Source organism: Strix aluco, chromosome 3, assembly GCF_031877795.1.
Source record: "Strix aluco isolate bStrAlu1 chromosome 3, bStrAlu1.hap1, whole genome shotgun sequence".
Classification (NCBI taxonomy): domain Eukaryota; kingdom Metazoa; phylum Chordata; class Aves; order Strigiformes; family Strigidae; genus Strix; species Strix aluco.
Window position 1 is genome coordinate 29,761,092 of NC_133933.1, and position 20,646 is coordinate 29,781,737.

At 41.8% G+C, this 20,646-nt stretch overlaps 1 protein-coding gene across 1 annotated transcript in view; it reads left to right on the forward strand.

The window, feature by feature from the left end:
• Window positions 1-7,555: 7,555 nt before the first annotated feature.
• Window positions 7,556-20,646, forward strand: part of LPGAT1 (lysophosphatidylglycerol acyltransferase 1) — a 68,110-nt gene continuing 55,019 nt past the window's right edge. Inside the window, exons 1-3 of the mRNA XM_074817952.1 lie at window positions 7,556-7,668; window positions 7,982-8,134; window positions 8,572-8,839. Of these exons, the coding sequence (XP_074674053.1) occupies window positions 8,602-8,839 (238 nt within the window). The 5' untranslated portion in view covers window positions 7,556-7,668; window positions 7,982-8,134; window positions 8,572-8,601. The remainder of the gene's footprint in view (window positions 7,669-7,981; window positions 8,135-8,571; window positions 8,840-20,646) is intronic.

The following is a 20,646-nucleotide window of genomic DNA, read 5'->3' on the forward strand; positions in this document are numbered from 1 at the left end:
CACAGCATGTGGTCTTTATGATCAAGACTACGCAGTGTAGTGCTTAATTTGCCAGTACAGATGGAGAAAAATATTAGAGATTAATTCAGTGCAGTCAAGTCCCTATTTTTACTACATTCTTTTTTTGAAATGGCTAATCACAAAACAGTGTGATAGCTAGAAAATGTGAAGAGACCCATCTGCCTAAAGACAGGTTGGCTTCATCTTTGTACCATGCTTACACATGCAAACTTTATGGGCTTATAAAAATCTTGAGAAGTGCAAGTTTATATATAATCAGCATCTCATCATTGCCTGAAGTAATATGATTCTGTAGATATGATTGAACTAAATCAATTTGTCATGGATAAAAGATTTCATAACCAAGCTAACAGAGAGGTTAAAGATTCAGTAAGTAGGCGGAGTAACTCTGGAGTTCCTTTCAAAAAAAAAAAAAAACCCAAAACAAACACCCCAAAATTCTCCAGACAAACCAAACCCCTCGGCTCAAACTTACATTGGTGACAGTAGTGTCAATGGGTGAAAAACACCCGTGTAACCGAGATGAGAACCCAGCTTTGTTGTGCTCCACTTAAGCTGACCGTTGATTGACACACATGGTATGGCAGAAACACATAACTTGCAGTAACAAATTAAAGCATTGCTCGCTGACCATCTGGTTGCATTGCAGTGTATCTGTTCTCCATCTTTAATAAGTGGTCTCTGTTGAAGTCTTCAGTTTAGTTTTAATGAGAAATTAAGCACCTCAAAACATCTGAATTATTCAGCTCACAGTTACAGGTGTTGGTATGGGAAAATTAGTATGGTATGAAATGGCATTGTAATAGCAAGAACAAGAGGTTTTTTTCCTGTTGGGAGATGTTTATATTAGGTTACTGCAATGTTGAGAGTCACATCAAAATGTGTATTTTGTTGAAACAAACAAAAGTCACAAATCTGAGACTCAAGACATTGTCTCTCTATGGTTAATACTAAATTCTTGCTTATCTTATGCCCTTACGATAATTGTAGCCAGAAAAGGGAACTTCAAGTTAACTTCTGCATCTTTAAGAAGGTTGAAATATCTTTTGAGGGGTTTAGCTGTTTAAAACCTAACTTTTTTTGAGAGCTAACCTTTCTGTTTTGAAGGTGATACTGATTTGGACTGTGAAATACATTACAAGTAATCTTACCAGATCTGCATAGGAATTACAGAACATGTAGTTGGTACAAGAGGGCTTATATTCCTGATACGCTATACCAAAAGCAACAGAAAAAATTATAAGGACCATGTATACATTTTATGTAAAACAGATTGATGGAAAATCCAAGAGTGGCATTGTTGTAAAGACTAACAAGCTCTGCCTAAGTGGAAAATTATGAAATTTGCAGATAGCTGGTGACGTATTCTGTTTTTTCACCTTTCTTACACATGGTGAATGCCATGAACAAAGATGAGTGTGCTGTTCTTATCCAGCTCAAAAATTCCTTATTTGGTTTTGCTATGCTGTAAAAGAGTAAGTACATGCAGACATTAATCTACCCAAATTCTTTTGGGAGATCAGAATAGCCTTGACTGAAGCATCATATGGCTTGGTCCCCCTCTCTAGCTTATACTTTAAGTCTCTTTAGATTCTTCATGGTGAAAGTAGTACAGACACTGGTTATTACACTGCTTTTGTGAGCTACAAAGGAAATAAATGTGTCCAAAAATAGTTAAAAACAAACTCTTGACAAATCATAAATTACAGAGTATTTCTAAATTTTAGAACATAATCTCCACCTGAAAAAGTTTACGAACTATCACTTTTTATGTGTTCATACCCAGAAAACCTGTTTTGATACTGCCTTGGCCTCAGAAAACCTGATAAATAAGAATTAGCTATCAAACGGGACAAGAATACATTCCCGTAGAGAGCGCCCAACTATGTTAGCCAATTAAATTGAGCAGCAGTAATCCAACAGATGAGCTCAATCTGAAGTGCAGAGCAGGGAGAGTGTAGTACATGCGTTCTTGAGATTTCCCACTGTATAAAGATCCATTTTGCTGCAGGACTTACTAGACAGAGTGATGGGACCATAGCCAGCCCCAGCATTAGATGCAAGTGGTCTTCTCTCTTCCCCGGTGGCACACTTGATAATGTGTACTTGTACTGATTTAGCGTAGCTGTGTCTTCCGTGTCATATGGCCTCCTTGGCTATGGCTCAGCTTGCTCTCCCCAGAAGCTGTGTGTCAAATTTTAATTTTTACTTTGTTGGACAGAATTTCAAGATTGCACTGGAGTGGAATGTGAGGGGATGTTTCCTCACTGGAGCCAGAGTTTGTTCTTCTGTCAGTGTCTAACTATATAAAATTCCCTAGAGCAAAATAACAAATGCAATAACACCTGGTTATAAAATGTTTCCTTGGTTTCATTTAGGCTTACAAAAATTTTGCAATGAAATATTAACTCAAAGAACTATGTAACAATCCAACTTGCATAATATTTAATCATTCCTGATTAAAAAACAAAATAAAACAACAGATTTGGGGTCAAACAACATGACACTGCTACTTCAATGCTATTTTTATTTATTCAGAAGAAATACCTTTTGTTTGTTTAGTCTCTCTTACCCTAGCAGTAACTTTTTGGCTTCTTTGGTTTATTTGGTTGTGTGTTTATATAGATTGTTTGTTTAAAGTCAGGAAATCTTCTTTGCCACTTTCTCCCAGGAAAAAAATGGTCCTAAACCAACTCAAGTTAGAACTAACACTGTCTGAGTTCTGATGTCAACTCAGGCTAGTAAAGGAGGGGAAAAAAAGAGCATACATGTATCATGAGGCTGAATTTTTTGGTCACACTTGTGTCATTTTTTTCTAAGGCCTATAATTTTTAATGTGAAAAAACTTAGGCCCTCATCCAAGAGCTTGAAATATTAGAGGAAGTGAACAAAAATGACAACTGTTTGCTAGAACCATAGGAACTGGCAAGGCTGACTTACCTGCAGCTGGCTGATCTTGGTGAGGGATACTGCATGTGGGATCTGGACTTGGGGGCAAGGGAAGGGAGCTTGTTGGAGGGCTAAGCCCTGTGTCATGCCAGTTAAAGTCTTTTTACATAAATACAGCAATGTAACAAATCTTAAAGTCAATGCCACAAGTTACTTCAATTTTAATAGCTCCTTCATGTTACCCTTAAGTGTCCTTAAAAGAATTAAGATGCAAGTAAAACCAAAAGGTCAAATAGTCTGCTAACATTTACTTCCTGGAGAAGAATCAGAAAAGGAAAATGGCCTGGGTTTTGGATCTTGTGTGTGATAAATGGATGTGCGTCTTCAAAAAGAACTCATGTATCTAAAAGATTACTGAAAGTAGAGCTTTTAAAAAGTGTGGACTACTGTTGGATGAGTAAGAGAAAGGACGTAAGAACAGCTTGCCACTGAAGATCAAGGGACTTTAACAAGCATGTTTCCTCTGTTCCTCCTGAGGTACAGCTGGTAGCGATGGAGTGACTGATACTGTCCTTTAAATTTAAGAATGTACTTGGAGAATGGAGGTGATTTTGCCTCTCATACAGAACACGTAATAGAATCTACTGTTACAGAATATTTTGGAAGGTTTCACTGTTATGAAAAAGAACAAAATGTTTAATGGTCTGAAGACAACAATGCAAAAATCCTCCACATCAGGGTATCTGACACTGTAAAGCAGCTCAGAATTGGAGGTTAAAATTTAATTATATCTTTTTTTTAAAGGGCCCACAACCTCCTTTTATTTTTTTTCCTTATTAGTTCTTTTCCCTTCTTTTTTTTTTTTTTTATTGCAGCCTATAGAAAACATAGTTGTTAAGTTGTTCTTGGTGCTTCTTTAAACTGTTATTTTTCCAAATCCAGTGCTAACTATTTAATTCACTTGAGATGCTTTCTGGATTTATGCTCCCTCGAGTATATGCCCTATTTCATGTTATGTATCTTCCAGCAGTCTGTGCTCTGCATGTGCTCCCATCTTTGCAGTTCCTCATGGCAGTTTTGTCTACTTTCATCTTTTCTGTCATGCTTTTTTCTAATAAAATTTTATACAATTTCCCAAGTAGCAAGCTACTCGTTCTGAGAGGTTGGAAACAGTAGTTGTTTTTGGCTCTGTAGAATTTCTGAAATTTCTCAGGCAGTTTTCTTGTCCTTGCTCTCTGTATGACAGGCCTTTATGATTTTTAAAGGCAATTTTGGTTTTAGTGCCATCAGCACACGAGTGCATCCTCCTAACCCTTTTTTCTCACACTATATGGCATCTGTGACTTCAGTTTGCTACAAGGAAAGCAAGCAGGGAGAATTGATTGAATCTGGTGGGGGCCAATGAGCAGCTTTTTATTTCCCAATCTTTGACCCAGACAGAGGTTCAAAAGCATTCCAAAACTTGCTGTTTCTTTTAGTTGGTTTGCTGTTTACAGCTTCGAACCTGGATTACATTATGGTTATCCATGCCTCTGTGATTCGTGGACTAACTTGAATGTCTGCAGTACATTCCCTCCTCGCAGCCACGCTTGCAGGCAGCTATAATGCTGTGGCAAAGTTGGAATGCAAATATGTGCCATTGAACAGTAGCATATGAGAATGACAGTGGCTAATTAGTTCTTGAAATGTACCCAGAGACAAAAAATGTTATCTTCTTCAAAAGTCTCTCAAGAATTTTATGACTAAAACCTGACTTGAATCTTGCAGCCAGATACAGTGATCAAATCCAGCCGGTGTGAATTAAGAATCTTCCAGACTGTGCAGCTCCCTTGCAGTAACCTATATGCTGTTTAGCATAACTTTTTAAAGTAACCAAATGTAACAGATGTGTTTATTACTGTGCAATATCTCCACCTCAGTAATAACATGTTTTTCCTTCTTATAGGCAGGAATAAGTCCAACCTTCTTTTTTTGTGTTTTTGTTCTGCAGTTTTTGGAGGTGAGTGGGAGACAACTCCAGTATTTAATTATCTGCTCCAGCAATCCTTGACATCAGTTAATCACCAAATACTACCAATGTTAGTATCTGTATCTACCAGTTACTGAGCACATTAAAATGTATTTTTAAAATGATCAGTAGTGACATCCCTGTTGGTATTTCAGTGAGGCTGAAAAGACATAGATACAGGGGCGTATTCAGTCAAAAAATATGCGAACTTCAGAGAAATGGTTAAAAAGCCCACAAATTGAGAGTTGCTTGTATGAATCTTTTGCCTTTTTTGCATTTATAATAGTAAAATGACAAACGATTGTCATTTTTTTGTTTGACAAACAAAACCTCATGAAGCTCAGAGATTATGAGGAATTGCTTTCACAAATCAGAATTATAAAAAAAAAAAAAACCCAAACCAAAAACCAGTTGTGGAACTTCTGAGCTTCAGAGTTAACAGTTCTTGACCAGATGAAAAAAATTTCTACTGTTTAGTTGTTTCCTTCTTTTCATTTTCAGTAATGGCACATATATACACGTATGTGTTACTTCATACTAGAAAGGATTCTTCTGAGGCTCAGACTGGATGACAGACAGCAGGCGTCTCGAGATCCGTAAGGGTATTTGGTTGCGCACACTTCCTAGGACTTGGGTTGTCCATGTGAAGGCCAGGAAATGAGGAATAGGGCTGGGTCTTTGCTACTAGCTCATTCAGCAAAATGCTAAACCACAGCTTCCTAAGCTTTAAGGCAGTCACTCTGACAAAGAATGCTTTGTACGCCTGCTTCCCCATGTGCAATTCCTTTCTGCAATATAAATTGCCTAATTCATTAGTTGTCTAACATAATTTCTGCAGTCCCTCATTTTCATGCATCAGATTTGAGAATATGATTCCAAATTGCAGAGTGTGAATAAAATTATTAAAATATACCAAATTTTGTAAAAATGAATTATAATTCATGTTTTTCATCTTGGAATAATATTAAACAAGCCTTCATGTTGCTGTTGGGATGTAAAAATTAGAACAGAACTTTAATTATGACCTAAAAATTGTCCTTTTTCTATCCGAGGATTTTTGAGCAAAATTTTGCTGAGAATAAGTTCAAGTGTATGCCCAGAGTTGTTTGCATGAGATATGGAAGGAGAAAAAAAACAACAAACCAAAACCCGAGTCTTACTGAAGCTGGTAACACTTCAGAACAGCTCAAACTGACTCAAAAATGATTACTGCGTGCAACTGTCAAGATTTAACCTAGTAATAAAAATAACGTAGACAGAAACACACCCAAACATGGAAACACTTATGCAAGATGTGTCCTTCTTGTCAAGGTCAGCAGTTTTGATTTGTTTTGTTCAAATAGAACATGATGGCATTATTTGGTTGTCTACCTTTTTAAATTCTCAAATGAAATTTATCTGCAATAACAACTTTGTTTTCTTCCTGGAATGGAGGTTGGGATTTAATTTTGTTGACGGTACAGTCATCTCTGAAGCCTTATTGTCTAGGAAACAGTGGACTAGCTTTACACATGGCATTGGTTTGTATGTGAAAGAGATATGTTTTTCAGGCTAAGTATTAGAACTTGCAAAATTTCCTTTTTTTTTTTTTTTTCTTCAGCACAAAAGACATTCTAGCATGTCTCCTTAAGGGGTAGTTGGTTGGTTTTTTTCATCTGCTTCTATTTCTTGAGCATCCAAACAGAGTTAAAACCACTTACACAAGCCATTCTGCTCAGTGTAGGTGTTGTAATAGTTGAACTAAGCAGAAGAAAGCGGGCCCAGTCAGTCCGGAGAGGGCTGAAGGAGGTCTGGGAGTGCTCTTCCACAGCCTGTACAGGGGTTACAGAAGAGACAGGAGCAGGCTTGGGTCTGACACACATAGCGCACAGACAAGAAGCAACAGTCCTGTATCACCGTAAGGGATGATGCAGTTACCCAGAAGGCAAAAATTCTTCCCCCAGGAGCGGTTTTGTGGGGGTGCAGGTTGTCTGGAGGGGGCTGTGAAGTCTCCCCCCTCGGCTGCGTCTGGGCCGGGGTCAAGTGTCACCGTCTGTCGAAGACCTGCACAGGGGTTTTTCTGGCAGTGGAATATGGTGTTTGTGGCTGCAGGCGAGGGATGAGAGAGAAGGAAAAGCTTGAAAATTTAATCTGTAAGAAGTATGCGAAAGGGATTTAGGACTACAGCGACGAAACAAAACGGGTTGTTGCTGCCCGGGCCAGGAGGGTCTTTCTGGTGGTGCCGAGGGGACCTGTGCCAAGTGTCCCCTCTTGCACCTTCCCCGCTTACCCAACTGTAACGAAAAAGGCGGCCAAGGGCCATTAAAGCAGTAGGTCGCCACGGGGGGGGGGGGGCGCGGGGCCGGGCCGCGCTGCTCCCCGCCCGTCCCGCTCTGGCCCCGCCGGCCTCCGGGACGGCAGCAGAAGCCCCGGGTGCCGCCGCAAGGGCTGCCCCGCTTCTGCCCCCTCCGCAGCGCGGGGACAGCCCGCGGGCCGCTTCGGGCGGCGCTCCCGGGGGCGGCGGGGCCCGCTCCGCTCCCCGCTGCCCGGCGTGTGTGTGTGTGCGAGGGGCCGGGGGGCGCAGCCGCCCGCGCTCTCCGGCGGGGGGCGGCGCTCGTTGCAGCGCCAGCCCCGCTCCTCGGCGGCGGCGGCGAGCGGGCGGTCACGGCGGACACGCAGCCGGCGGGGGCGGGGAGCGCGGCCCCAGCGGCCGGCATGAACCCCGGGCGGCCCGCGCTGCCCGCGGCGGGGACGGAGGCGGTGGTGCTGAGGTACGGACCCTCGCCCCCAACAGGTGCAGGGTCCTTCCCCCCGCCCGCGGCACCCGCCTGTCCTTGCGGGGCCGGGGCTCGGCGCGGTCCCGCCCGCGGGCGCCGCGCCGGGCCGAGCAGGCGGGGAAGGGGAGGGGAGGGAAGGGAAGGGAAGGGAAGGGAAGGAAGGGGTGCGAGGCCCGGCCCGGCCCGGCCGCCGGCGCGGGAGAACCGAGGTGAACCCGCGCTCTGCGCCTGCCCGCCCGGCCCGGCGCTCCCGCCTCCCCGCCCGCCGGCCCCCGCGCTCACGCCGCCCGCCCCCCTCTCTCCGCAGGGAGCCGCAGGGCGAGTAGCGCTGCCGCGGCCGGGCCAGCCACCTCCGGGTCCATGAGCCGCCGCCAGCCGGGACTGCCGCCGCCGCCACCGCCGGGCCCAGCTCCCCCAGCCCCGCTGCCGCTTCCGCCGCCGCTCCGCCGCCCTGCCGGAGGTGAGTCCCGCGGCCGGGCCCGCCGCCGCCCGCTCCCCTCAGCGCCGCCCGCGGGCCCCGGCTCCTGTCAGCCGCTCCGGGGCGGGGGGAGAGGCCGCCGGCAGCCGCCTTAGTGCCCGCGACCTTTTTTTTGGGGGGGGGGGGGGGGGGAAGATGGAGGTCGGCTGGGACCGCGCGCGTGTCCCCCTCAGGGGAGCTGCGAGCGGGCTGGGGTCCCCCGGAGCCCGCCAAGGAGAGGCGCGGGGAGGCGGCCCCCGCTGCGGTGCCGCGCCGCTTCCTTCGTGCCCCCCTGGAGCGGGGGTAGCCCCTTCCCCGGCGACTAACGGCGGAGGCGGGAGCGGGCTGGGGCCGGGCCGGCGGGCAGCCTTGCCTGGCCTCGCCGCGCCCCGCTCCGCTCGGGGAGCGCTACCTGTGCCTTGTTTTTCTTCTCCCCGTAGGACGGTCCCGCGCCCTCCGCTGCGAAGAGAATGGCCGTGACTCTAGAGCAGGCCCAGCGGGTGGGCTATACCTGTCTGAAAGCACTCCTCAGGTTCGCTTTTATGGTCGCCAATAACCTGGTTGCTATTCCGTCCTACGTCTTGTATTTAATTATGCTGCAGCCTCTCCGAGTGTTGGATAGTAAAAGCTTCTGGTATATCGAAGGAGTGTTATTTAAGTGGCTTTTAGCTATGGTGGCTTCCTGGGGCTGGTGGGCAGGATATACAGGTAAGAATGTCTTATTAATTCAAAATGTACACATATAAAGATGTAAATAAGCATTAAAGATGTTTTAGTATGGGGATGTGTAGGGGAATATGTAAATATAGTGGATATGTGGGATGTTTTTCTTTCAGGTTTCTTGTACAGATGCTTTGTTTCTCTGGATTGAGATGCTGAGTGTACTGAAACATTTTTTTAAATCGTAGGTACAAACTTAACCTGTTAAATAAGAGTTTCTCAATCAGTATTTTGTCTTAGTGTAAACGGAAATAGGATTTTTCCTAAGTATCTTGATCGCTTTATTTTAGTGCTACATGAAGAAGATACATCTGCTCAAAAGAGGGTTGATTTGTACAGTGCATGTAGCTGCTAGAGCCAAACTTTTCTTTATTAAGTCTATGCATCTCTGAATCATCTCCACTTAAAGCTGTCAGGACACAAGGCTAAGAAGTTCGACACGAGGCTGATGTCAGAAGAGTAGGTCTTCTATTCCTTGCAAGAGCAACTGTCTTTTGTGCTGCTTCAGAACGGAGGGAAACAGAGGGAACCTCTTTCATACAAATAGGGATACGCAATGTTTCTCCACTGTATGGGTCTTCATTTATTGTTAGCAGAGCTCATTACAGAATCCGTAGGGTTTTTCCCCTCTGCATGCTTGCTTTGCAGTTATTATTGCTTGTTAGTATTCACAGGCTCATCAAGGTGACGGACTGAGCTAAAATATTAAGGAAGGCTCTAGTCTTGTCCTTGAGTGCACTGATTTTCATCCTGGCTGCTGCACTTTGTGCAAGAAGACAGCCATCAATTCTTTGTATGTGCTTAGACCTTGGAAAGGGGATGAAATTAATCTACTGAGTACAAAATATGAACAGTCCTCCTAAAATTCTTTCCCTCTCTTCTGCCCAGGCTGCATCCGCAGGTCTTGTCCATGTAAACAAGGAAAAAAAAGGAATGTCAGCACACAGCTCTGGAGTCTGGTCAGACTCCTGATTAGTCAGAAAGTCAGTGTTGACCCAGATGGAGCGCTCTTTTTGTTAGGCTACAAGAGCTGAAGCCTCTGTGACAATGTGCCTTTTGGTACCCTGTCGTGTGCCTTTCCGAGATGCACAAAGTTTCTGTGGATACTCTAGGTGAGCTTCCAGTTCTTCTTAAGGAGATGGTGGCAGCAGCAAGCTAGATTCTGGTCTATTGGGCTAGAACTGTCGCAACGTTGCACTGCTTCAAAATTGCCTTGCCTGGTACAGCTCAAGCTTTTCCAGATACGCTGTTTCAAAAATCTTTTTATGTGTTTGTATTTGCTCATTAAAAGAAGTCCACATAGTATTTGCAGTGGCAGGTATATTTTTAAGTCTGCTTTATGCCTTAAAGCCCAAAGGCCTTCTGGAAGGAAGGATTGACTTTCAAGGTGTCATGTGTATTATTAATTGGAAATGGGAAAGTTTATGGGCATAATGGTAATGGTAAAGTCATACAGCATATGACCCCGGGGATTTGCTGTGTATACTGAATGTGCTGGTTAAAATTCAAGCCGTTGTCCCATGACGATACAGTTTTCTTGGGATAGTTTTGCTGCTGACTGCAGAACTGTGTGGTTTCTTTTGCCTATTGCTTGGAAAGTGGTCTTAGCATGATCTGCATATCCTAGAGTCTTCCTGAAGCATCTGTTGATTGGTGTTGCTGATGTATCTTGACAATTTGAAATCATTTGTTTTACAGTCTTGAAATGTCTTAGTATGTTTGTTTGAAGTATCATTTGCAAACAGCTACACAGAAGTGTTTTCTGGGATGATGTATGGGTAAGGAGGCCCTTTTTGCTTTTCACTATAAAGCATGGCTTTTGTTTTGGGGAGGATTTTAAGCAAATGCTTGTACAAAGTCTCAGTTTAAATATATTTTATTTGGTATGAAGACATTAACATGTTTTATACTGAAAGCTACAAAATAGCAGGAATAGCTTGTTTGTTTGTCTAGTCTTTCTTTACCCTCATCAGTGCTCACCACCACATGCAGAACAAACCTGGAAAGTGTATCTTTCTGGCTTTGATGTATGTAGCCAGAGTAATTTATGTGTCTGTTTCCAGATTGATAGATTTATAAAAGACTGTCGCTAGGTCCCCTCTTTTTATAGAGTACGACATGACTAATTCAGAACTGAAATACTACTTCATTAGAGTTGGTGTCTAAGACTTGCATGCATCTGAAAGAGATACTGCTCCAGAATTCTTCTGTTTTCAATTCCAAAAACTAAGTCAAAGATAGACTTCAATATGTTCCATCTTTGCAAAAGTAAATACAAGGTGGTAGGTGTGTATGGGTTCATTGAGAAGACTAAGGGTTTTTCTTTTCTTTTGAGTAGCAGAGCAGTTGGTGAGGGTTTTTTTTCCTTCTTGATTGAGAGGGTAACTAGCTAAATAAGTTTACTTGTCTTTTAGTTGGAGGTAGTGTTCTGCTTCAGTTGTGTTGAAGGTATGTTTCAGTTTTTTAGTTTATTTAATTTTTCCCCTTCTGAGTTCGGGTCCTGTTGAGTGAGAAGTGACATAAACCATTTGAATTTAGGGACTTAAACTCAGCTTGCAAAGTGGATTCAGGGCGGACTTTTTTCCCCCCCCCTGTAAGTTTGTGTAGGAGAGAGCTCAACACCAGATGAAGACAGTATGGTGAGTGCTAGGTTTTCCTTCTGGGCTTTGCTGCTCTTGCATAATTGTGGATATATTTTATTGAATAAAGCTGAAAGAGCTGAGGAAAACTCATGAACTAGGTCTGCCCTTCTCCCCACCCCCGCATAAACCTGTGGTTTTGTGCTAGGTTCCTAGAGGATTTGTCACAGAGATTACATGATCTGTGTCTATATCAGCAGCTATAATCTGTGCTTTTTGATAAATGTAGGTGTTTCTCTTTGCAGAGGTACTTGATGTTATGTAAAGAGATAGTGTATAACTGGACAAGAAAAATAAAGGAAGGAACGGGAAGAGAAATTGTAAAGGTCACTCCTTTCCCTAATCTTTTTCTTCTTAAGATGCAAGTATGAGAGAGAACTTGGGTATAATTGGTTGCCTTTGATTTTTAAAGGCCAGAGTATGATAAATATCTATGTTGTTCTCTTGAACTCTATAGTGTTTCTTATGAAAAGCAAAACTGAGTGTCTTTTTATGAAGAATGTTCAGATAGTCTAGAAATGTTATTTTATTTTTATATGCTTTCAGAAAGGCCTTCTTATAACTCTTCCAAGCCTTTTTCTTTTTTTAAGGCTTTTTATATAAATGTATTGCTCTCGTTGTAGGAGCTGTTCAGTTAGGACACTTGGAATCTGCATATTAGTGTGATTTGAAAGGCACCTTTGAATAACACTGAATATTTCCTGCATTTGTTGGAAGACGCGTTCTAAAAAAAGCAAACTCGAGAGTGCTTGATCCTTTGTTGGCACGTACCTTTTTCCCCCTATACTATAATTTGTTATCTAATATACAAGTAAACCAGAAACCACTAAATTGTGCAGTAGATGTAATGGGAGGGAGACGGAGCATATCTGTGGTAGTGAATTTCTGATGACCTCCTGCTCACCTACAAAACTAGTTTTAAAGCAACCATCTTCTAGATTTGAACTTCTTTGGGCAAGTGGCTGTTGCAGACTAAAGTTTAATATCCCTGTATCTAATCAAATTGCTAAAAATAGGACTTCTAGAGAAGAAGCTTGCTTTGCTTAAATACGCTTAGGCAAACTGTTTTGTTGTCTTCTGCTGTCTAAATGCAGAAGTTAGCATTAGCCTGTGATAGTGATGTTGCCATATTGCAATTAGAAGTCTGTGGGACAGCAGAGTAATCGGTTAGCAATGCAGCCCTGATGCTCATCTTGTGCTCCGCTCTGCTCCGCACAGCTCAGTGCCACTGCAGGGAGTGGCGGTGCATGCCCAGCCTGTATCTCTGGCTGGGGACAAGGAGGAGCTGGCGGGCAGGGTCAGTGTCCTATGTCTGCAGCGACCATCAGCGCTCTTCTGCCTGTCGGAGCACCCAGGGAGAGAAGGGTTGTGTGTGGTCAGCAGGGTTGTGTGTGTCTTGGGAAGGGGTTTCCTTGAGAGTTGTGCTTGGAGTGTTCCATACCCCAGAAGTAAACAGGACAACTTGACAAAACCTTCTGTTTCAGCCCCTTGCCGACATACATCGTCTTGCAGTAATGTTGGACAGGTTGCTGGGCTGTGAGCTGATGAAAGGAAGGGTGTACCACACACAGAAAAGTCTTAGTGGTGTGACTGTGCTTACTGATACAATGATGCAGTGCTTAATAAAAAGTGAACTAATCCTACCGTATTGCCTGTTACTGTTCTGTGTCATCTGGGAAGGTGACATTTAAAGAGTGTCTGTTAGAATTGTCAAGTTTTGTCAAGCGAAGAGAATTTCCCTTTCCTCCTTCTTGTTATTCAGCCAAGTAGAATAAAATTGAGATTTGGATTTTTAGTTGCGTCCTGCCTCCTTTTCCCTCAAGTGATTTAAAATTTATTGGCTGATTTGTATGTATGATTAAGTAGTCACCACTCTATAATTTTTTCACCAGACACACATTTTTTTTTCTCTAATTCAAAATCTTCTTTGTGTCTATTTCATCAGTCACAGCCTCAACTCCTCTAATCTATTAAGAATGTGAATATTTTTGTCTTCCAGAATTGTAAAAGATACAGGTGGAGCTGCTGTGACAACACTTCCTTGGTACACTGTCTGCAGTGTACACTGTCTGCACTGCCTCTCGTGACAAGTTGGCCCCTCTCCTCGGGCAGGAAGTGCGGCAGAAGCTGGAGAACAGCAGATGAGATAAAGTAAATTTTTTTCCCCAAGAAAGGCAGGAGGTGTTATTTCAGGAGACCTATCTGTGCCTCTAACCCTGCTATTGTTTTCTACCCTCTTCTGTTCCTACAATATGATGTTTAACTGGCAATATTTTGTTTTGGGGATTGGTCACTACTCTGAGGACTGGGCAGGGAGGGGTGTAGAGGAAACCACTTGTGTTTTGAGGTCAGGCGGTGTGTGAAATGGAGAAACAAAATTGTTCTCATTTTGTGTTTTCTTTGAATGTGCAAAAATACCTGATGTGACTCAGTGGATTTGGATAGCAGCATACCACACAGAAACTTTTAGTTTATGCTATGGCTATGTGTTGAGTTTCTAGATAATCCCTGGCTTAAATGCAGCTTTCTCTGATGTGTATGATTTATGTGTAGGTTATGCTGAGATCAAGCAGGGATCTTTGAAGTTATTTTGCTGTTTGTAAGGGGAAGTCTGTGTGTAATTTGTGAGCTGTCTTGATAAGAAAAGGTCAGAGTTGAATGAGTTGGGGACATTGGAGCAGATTCTACTGTAGCCTCAGAGCAAAGGCTCATTGTGCCTTTGCGTCAGAGGAGGTAAGCAGTACAGTGAACTTACTGTCAACTTCTTTGTGCAAGTGATGTGTCTGTTTGTAAAGAGTGCTATACAGTGACCCTTGTCCTATTTTAGTAATACGTAAAAGCACACCAGGATATTCCCCTCTCTCCTTTTTGGAACATGAGTTACAGGCATTACCAATACTTCATTGTAGTTCATCTAGTGTCAGTGAAGTGTCAAAAGCAGAAAAGCTTATCTTTCATTTTTCTATTGTATCATTTAACTATAAAGGATCATTCCAAAAGATTAGGTATTGAAATGCTCTCTGAGTTTTATTTTTAGGAAGCTACTGCCTTTTGGCACAAAACTTAGAGTAAAATCACACACTGTTAGTTTTTTGCTAGTGATATTTTTGTTGTTTGTTGCTATTTACAATCTTTTTTTTTTTTTTTTTAAGTGGGTTAGTCTCTGCTCCTGTTTCACTTACTCTGGATAATACAAATACTCTTGCAAGCATACCAAATCTGTCACATCTGCCTAAGGATAGTAAAGATGAAATTATTAAGGAATACCTATACAGAGAGGTGTGATTATTTACTTTTAAATCCAGAAATGGCTGTGGGATGCCTCTGATTTAGCTTATGTGCTAATGGCCAAAGGAGGACAAAGTTTGGGGAATTCTGGGTTCTATTCCTGCTTGTGGCTGAGTTCGCTCTTCTTAGGATGTGTTTTCATCCATCCTAGTTCTCCTGGGCCTTTGTTTTTAGTGTATCTATTCACGCTAGTCAACTTACTTCTCCCTTCATTGCTGGTTGAGTGCCTGAAAGGATATGACTAAGAATGCCTGAGAGATGTGTCTCTGTTCTCTGTACCTTTTCTTGTTCTTTTTCTTGATGGTAGGCTTTTAGGAAACATATGAAATAATTACAGGAAAGCATTTGTCCAGCCCTGATTTGGAGAACCAAAATCTTAGGGAGTTAAATTCTTTGTCCACAAATTCTTTGCAGAGTGTATGAAGGAGGAATTTTTTTCCACTTCGATAGTGTGATCGCATCTGTATTGGAACATGTCAGAGATGCAATTTCTCATTCTCGTTTAATGTAACTGTTCTGAAGCATAGGAATTTTAGAGCTTTTCAAGAAAACTGGAGAAGAAATAGAATGTTTAATGTGGATAAAACCTATTTTCTCTCTCATTTTGTGCTGGGAAGTTACTTTTTTAGAATGAAACTCAAACAGATGAACAGAATATATCACTTTCCCTTTCTCTGTCGGGTGTGCGTGAGGGACAGAGAAGTCTTGCCAAAGGTTACTTTGGCAAGATTTTAAGCCGCTGAAAACAGGATCTTAAAAGTGGGAAAGTTGTGCAACCTTAATTAGACAGGGTAGTTAGTAAATCCTTTATGGAATATAAGCTTAGTGGTGTAACTTTCCAGTGCGAACTGGGCCAAAATACAGCTCCAAGATATGTAATCTGCTTGTGTTTATTACAGTGGAATATAAACTCTAATGCTTAAGATGACATGTCAGATGCGGGATTGCGTAGGCATGTAATTGCACTGCTGTTGTAGGCACCACAGTTGAGATAATAGTCCAGCCATTTGAATATGCACTTACTGAAATAAATAAGGCTAACACGTTTGCATTCCTAAAAATGTTCCATGAGATCAATGAGGGATTCTGCATGTGAGGCTGTATTTTTTTTCTTTTCTTTTTTTTTTTTTCTTCTCCCCCCACAAGCATTTCAAGCAGGGAGTGCCTCTAAGAGAGCCAGTCCGAGCCTTTCAGACTTGTCCTACCACTGCTGCTTCAGTTTTATTGGCCAGATATTTTAATGATTGTGTGGTGATCTGGATCATAGCCCTGATCCACACTAAAACTACCCACTCCCTTTTTTTGCTGGGTGACTTACAAAACACAACCCCTAACCGAGTTCATTTTGCTGGTGTGGTGAAAGAAGGTGGGTACAAATAGCAAAGGGAAAGAGGAAGGAACTGCATCTTTTGGTGACAGTACCAGCAGCTTTAATGTATTTGTTGAACTACTACTTATGGCCCCCAATTCAGGAGAGCAGTCCTGTGCAGAATAGGGCTCTAGTGTGTGACTAAAATGTCACTGAAGTAGACTTCTTCACCTTTTCTTACTATTTTGTTAACTGGTTACTGTTGTTTAGACTGGAAGAGTGCCTTCTACAAAGTTGCTTTAGAGAAGAAAACTAAGTGTAGGGTGATAACAAAGGGTTATCATAAACTGAAAACTGGTTGATAAAGGAGTAAAAAAAACAGTGTTCATTTTGATGAAAGCTTAGCAGTGGGGTTCCAGTGAAGTTTTGTATGTGTACTGTTTGAGTTTGTCAGCTACAGAGACAATTGTAAAGAACTTCAAAAGTATTTAAGCTGTATGAATGGCCAACAAAATGCAGAAGTTGTTCAGAGTTGAACAGTCTAAAGTAAAAACCGTTTAAGTAAAGTAGCAGTTTAGGAAAGAGATTAAGTATCATGGTGCAGAGTTCAGGGAAAGTTTTGGCTTAATGCACAACTGTACATTCTGTTATAAAATATGTAAAGAACAAGATGGAGAATAATATTAAAAATACCAGTGCTTTGGCTTCACACTGTGATGGTTTTGTCTCAGTTGTTTTAAAGCTATTGAAGAGTTAAGAAGGGGCTCTGAAAGGGTCAACAGCTTCATTAGTACAAGCTGAAATCAAATCAGAACAATTTCATTCACAGCTGAACTTGCATCGGAACTGAATTGGACAATGGTGATTCTGTTTCCTGGGCAGAATAGAGTAGAAGAGATGCAATCTCCCTGTCTCTGTGTAAAGAAGAAGGGGACTCTTAGTGTCATTGGAAGGTAGAAAATCAAAGTCTTTAAGATTTAATAAGACATCAGTGCCTGGGGTGTGTGTTTGTTTGTTTTTTCTTAAATACTTTCATTATGTCTCTTCACAAATATTTACTTTACGGGATAGTGCCAATGGTGTTTGTTATTTGAGTCATACAACATAATCTGAAAACAACTTGTTTAAATGTTACAATTCTAAAAGGTAAGGAATTGTCTCTGCTTAAGGAGTCTAGTAGTTTAAACTAGCTTAGAGATTCACCTCAGTTTTGTAATTTAAGTAAGGGGGGAGAGGAAAGATTAATAGCTTTATTACTACTTCTCACTTATGTAGAACTAAAAATAGAAGTGCTGTTCCAAGAGCAAGGGCCAGCGCTGCTGCTGTTTGGGAGGACGTGAGTTCTGGAAAGTTGAATCATTAGGACAATGGCATGAGTGCTTGTGGATGTGGTTTTTGGTGACAAAAAGGAGGATTTTGTCTGAGGTTTCTTAATTTAGTTTCATTTGTTTTGTAGCATCCCAAAGTTACAAACGAGCAGTTTCTGTGAAAGTCTGTAGTGTCTGTGTTTGCTTGCCAGAACTGGGGAAAAAACCCAGTAATATTAAGACTATGTGGTTTTGGTTAATTTAAGCATCAGTTATGTTTTAGTGTGGTGTTTAGGGTGGCCATTGAACACTATTTTGATGTAATTTGGTGACTTGGGTATTTTATAATCTATGTAGATAAATGTGACAGTGTTTTAAGCATCGTTTCCTGATGGGATTAAGCTACTTGTTTAACAGCTATTCTTTCTCTCACCCCTCCCACACTTCTGATTTGCCTCCTTGCAAATCTGTCTGCGATTGACCAGATGGTTCAGATTTCAGACATAATGGTGTTCTCATGAGTTTTGTGAAAATTGGCAGCTGAGCGGAGGAGAGAGACCCAAGTTAGTGCCTCAGCTCAGGGTAGTGCAGGCAGATTTGGCCATTGTGTCTTGTTTGACATCTGCTGCACATCCAACCCGTGCATCAATGGGTTTGGGTTTGCCACAGTGCTGGTATATCTGGTCCAGCCCCTTGAGGAGAAGGAGGTTAGACAACAAGTTTTTGGGAAACCAGACTTTGTTACTTCTGCTGCTTCTGGAGCAAGGTGTTAATCTGGCAGTGGCAGACGGTGTATGAAGCAGCATCCTTTCCTTTAGATGGTGTTTAGTCCACCTTGCTTATCATAACCTTTTAGATCCAAAAGGCTTATGCAGATAACCATTTAGTTTTAATATTAGGAAAAAGGATAAGGTGGTAAAAGAACTTAAAGTATTGTGTTTTTAAAACTTTCTACTCTGTATGTAAAACAGGAGTTGGCATAGCCTCCTAAAAGGACGACTAGAAGGGCATCAACCTGACTGAAACTCTCAGGAAAGAGCAGTGATGCTCAGATTACTATAGGCAGGGCAGAGCTAAAGAAGTCAGTTATGAATCTGACCCAGGGACATGTAGAAACATGAGGCTCAAGCTGTATTTGAGTGTATTTGGGGAGACCTGGGAGAGAGCAATGGTGTGGGTGGTAAGCAGCATGTGAGTCTGTCAAGAAGGGTTATGTACCACTGTGCAGCACATGTGAAGGCATTACATTAGAAAGGTGGCCTCTTGAGTTTTGTACCTGAACGTGGTCTATTTTGGTATGCATAAATATATATAGATGGCCTGGCAAAACTCCAACTCTGGTAATTGCCAATTTCCTTTCCAAACGCATTCTTCTTTCATACCCATTTTTATTTCCTATGCTTGTCTCTGGCATAAAATTCAGTTGTTGTTCCTCCTAGCAACAACTTTACTTGGAAATAAATATAACTGTAACCTGTGTATACACTAATATAACATGAAATATCCATGAAGTTCAGTTTACATTTGTAAAAATGCTTTCAGATGCAGGTATGGTTAATATAAATGTTTGTTAAGCCTCTTGCATGTAGTGGATTACATGAAAACAGAGTTGGTTTTGTTTTTTTTTTATTTGAGACTTTTATATTTGTATCATCAAACCTAATAATTCAGTCTCCTAACTTAGTAATGTAGGAAGGGAATGTGACAACAGCAAGACCTTTGCCCAGGTAAGTATTGTCTTGGATGAGTTTAAAGACTGTTTGATGCCTACCTTGGACTTCTGGAGTTTGACAAAATTTTTACAGGCTGGAGAAGCACTATTGTCTCTCATTTATTTCAGAAGGAGAAAATACTGAAACAAGCCTTTATTTTTTCCCCCCTTTACTGCTTACATTCTTTGCAAATGTTTTAACAGCCTACTGAACTTTAAAAGCTAAAATGCAGAGCTGAGTTCACATAACCACGAGTGGCATTGCTGTGTGTCACTGTAGGAAGGCTAAGGGTTATTTAGGTGACTGCTGTGGTGAAGCAAGAACCATAGCAGGTGGCCTGCTCCTTCCTTTTCCAGTCCCATTACCACCCTTTCCTGATACTTTGCAAAAACAATGTGGTAAATCTCAGTGTCTGGTCAGTCACTGGGTTTGCTTTGAGGCAGGGTTTCTTTCAGCAAAGCATGAGGACTTAGTTGGATAGGTAGAATTTGATGTTTGAAGTGTATTGACCAAAGCTCTTACTCTGTGGGAGTGCTAGACTTTTGCAGCCTGAATAAATTCATTTTTGCCTAGTTTACTTGTTGTCTGAGGAAAGAGTAATTTGTAACACTTTGGGCAAGTGCTTCATGAGTAAGCCAAGGCACTTGTAGCCACAGATCGTGCCAAGTTGCATGTAAAGTACTTACAGTGCCTGTTGCTACCCACAGGCTTAGGACTATTCATATTAATCATTTAATTGTAAAGTGGAATTTTGAGATTTGTAATATCTTCTTGCATTTGTGACACACTTGCTGTATTTGAAATGGAGAAGTCAATTTCCACAGTCTCTTTCACAACTCTGTTGTTCAACCCCTTTAGGGGTGCTCCAGAGAAACTGCTCTGCAGTGAAGTACTGGTTTTAATTGAAGTATTCTGAAGTCTGCTCTTTTTCTTTTCTTTTCCCCCAGCATTTGTCTGCTGTCATTTTTACCATTTGTTCCCAATGTATAGAAAAATTTTTTGATCTGCAATGTGGACTTTTTTCTAATTTGAGGAGGGAGAAGAGAGAGAGGAAGAGAAGCTTCACTTACTGTCATTGCAGCATCGTATTTCAAAATTGGGACCTAGGTATTTCATTGAAAGGTGCATTGAATATTAGTTTGTGTGCTGAGGATGAAAGGTAGGTATTGGAGCCAGCCATTCAGAATGTTTGAATAAATTTCTTTCTATCGAGTCCGACCATTTTATGTCAGTAAAGAGTACTACTGAAACTCCCAAGACTGTCAGCCACAAATCCAAGGTATTTTTTGCAGTTGTCAGCAGGTGTAAGAGGATTATTTGTTCTGTAATAGTAACAGATGCCAGAGAGCTAAACTTTTTTTAAAATTCGGAACAGTAAACTTTCTGCTGCTGCTTTGAGATACATCAGCTAGAAGAATCTAATGAGAGAGGCTGTGTTTTCCTGCGAATTACTTCATCTGTGATAGCTTGAGAGTACCATTAAAGGTGTTGCTTCTGATCTTACCATGATGGACTTCTGCTTATTGGCAACCTGAAACGT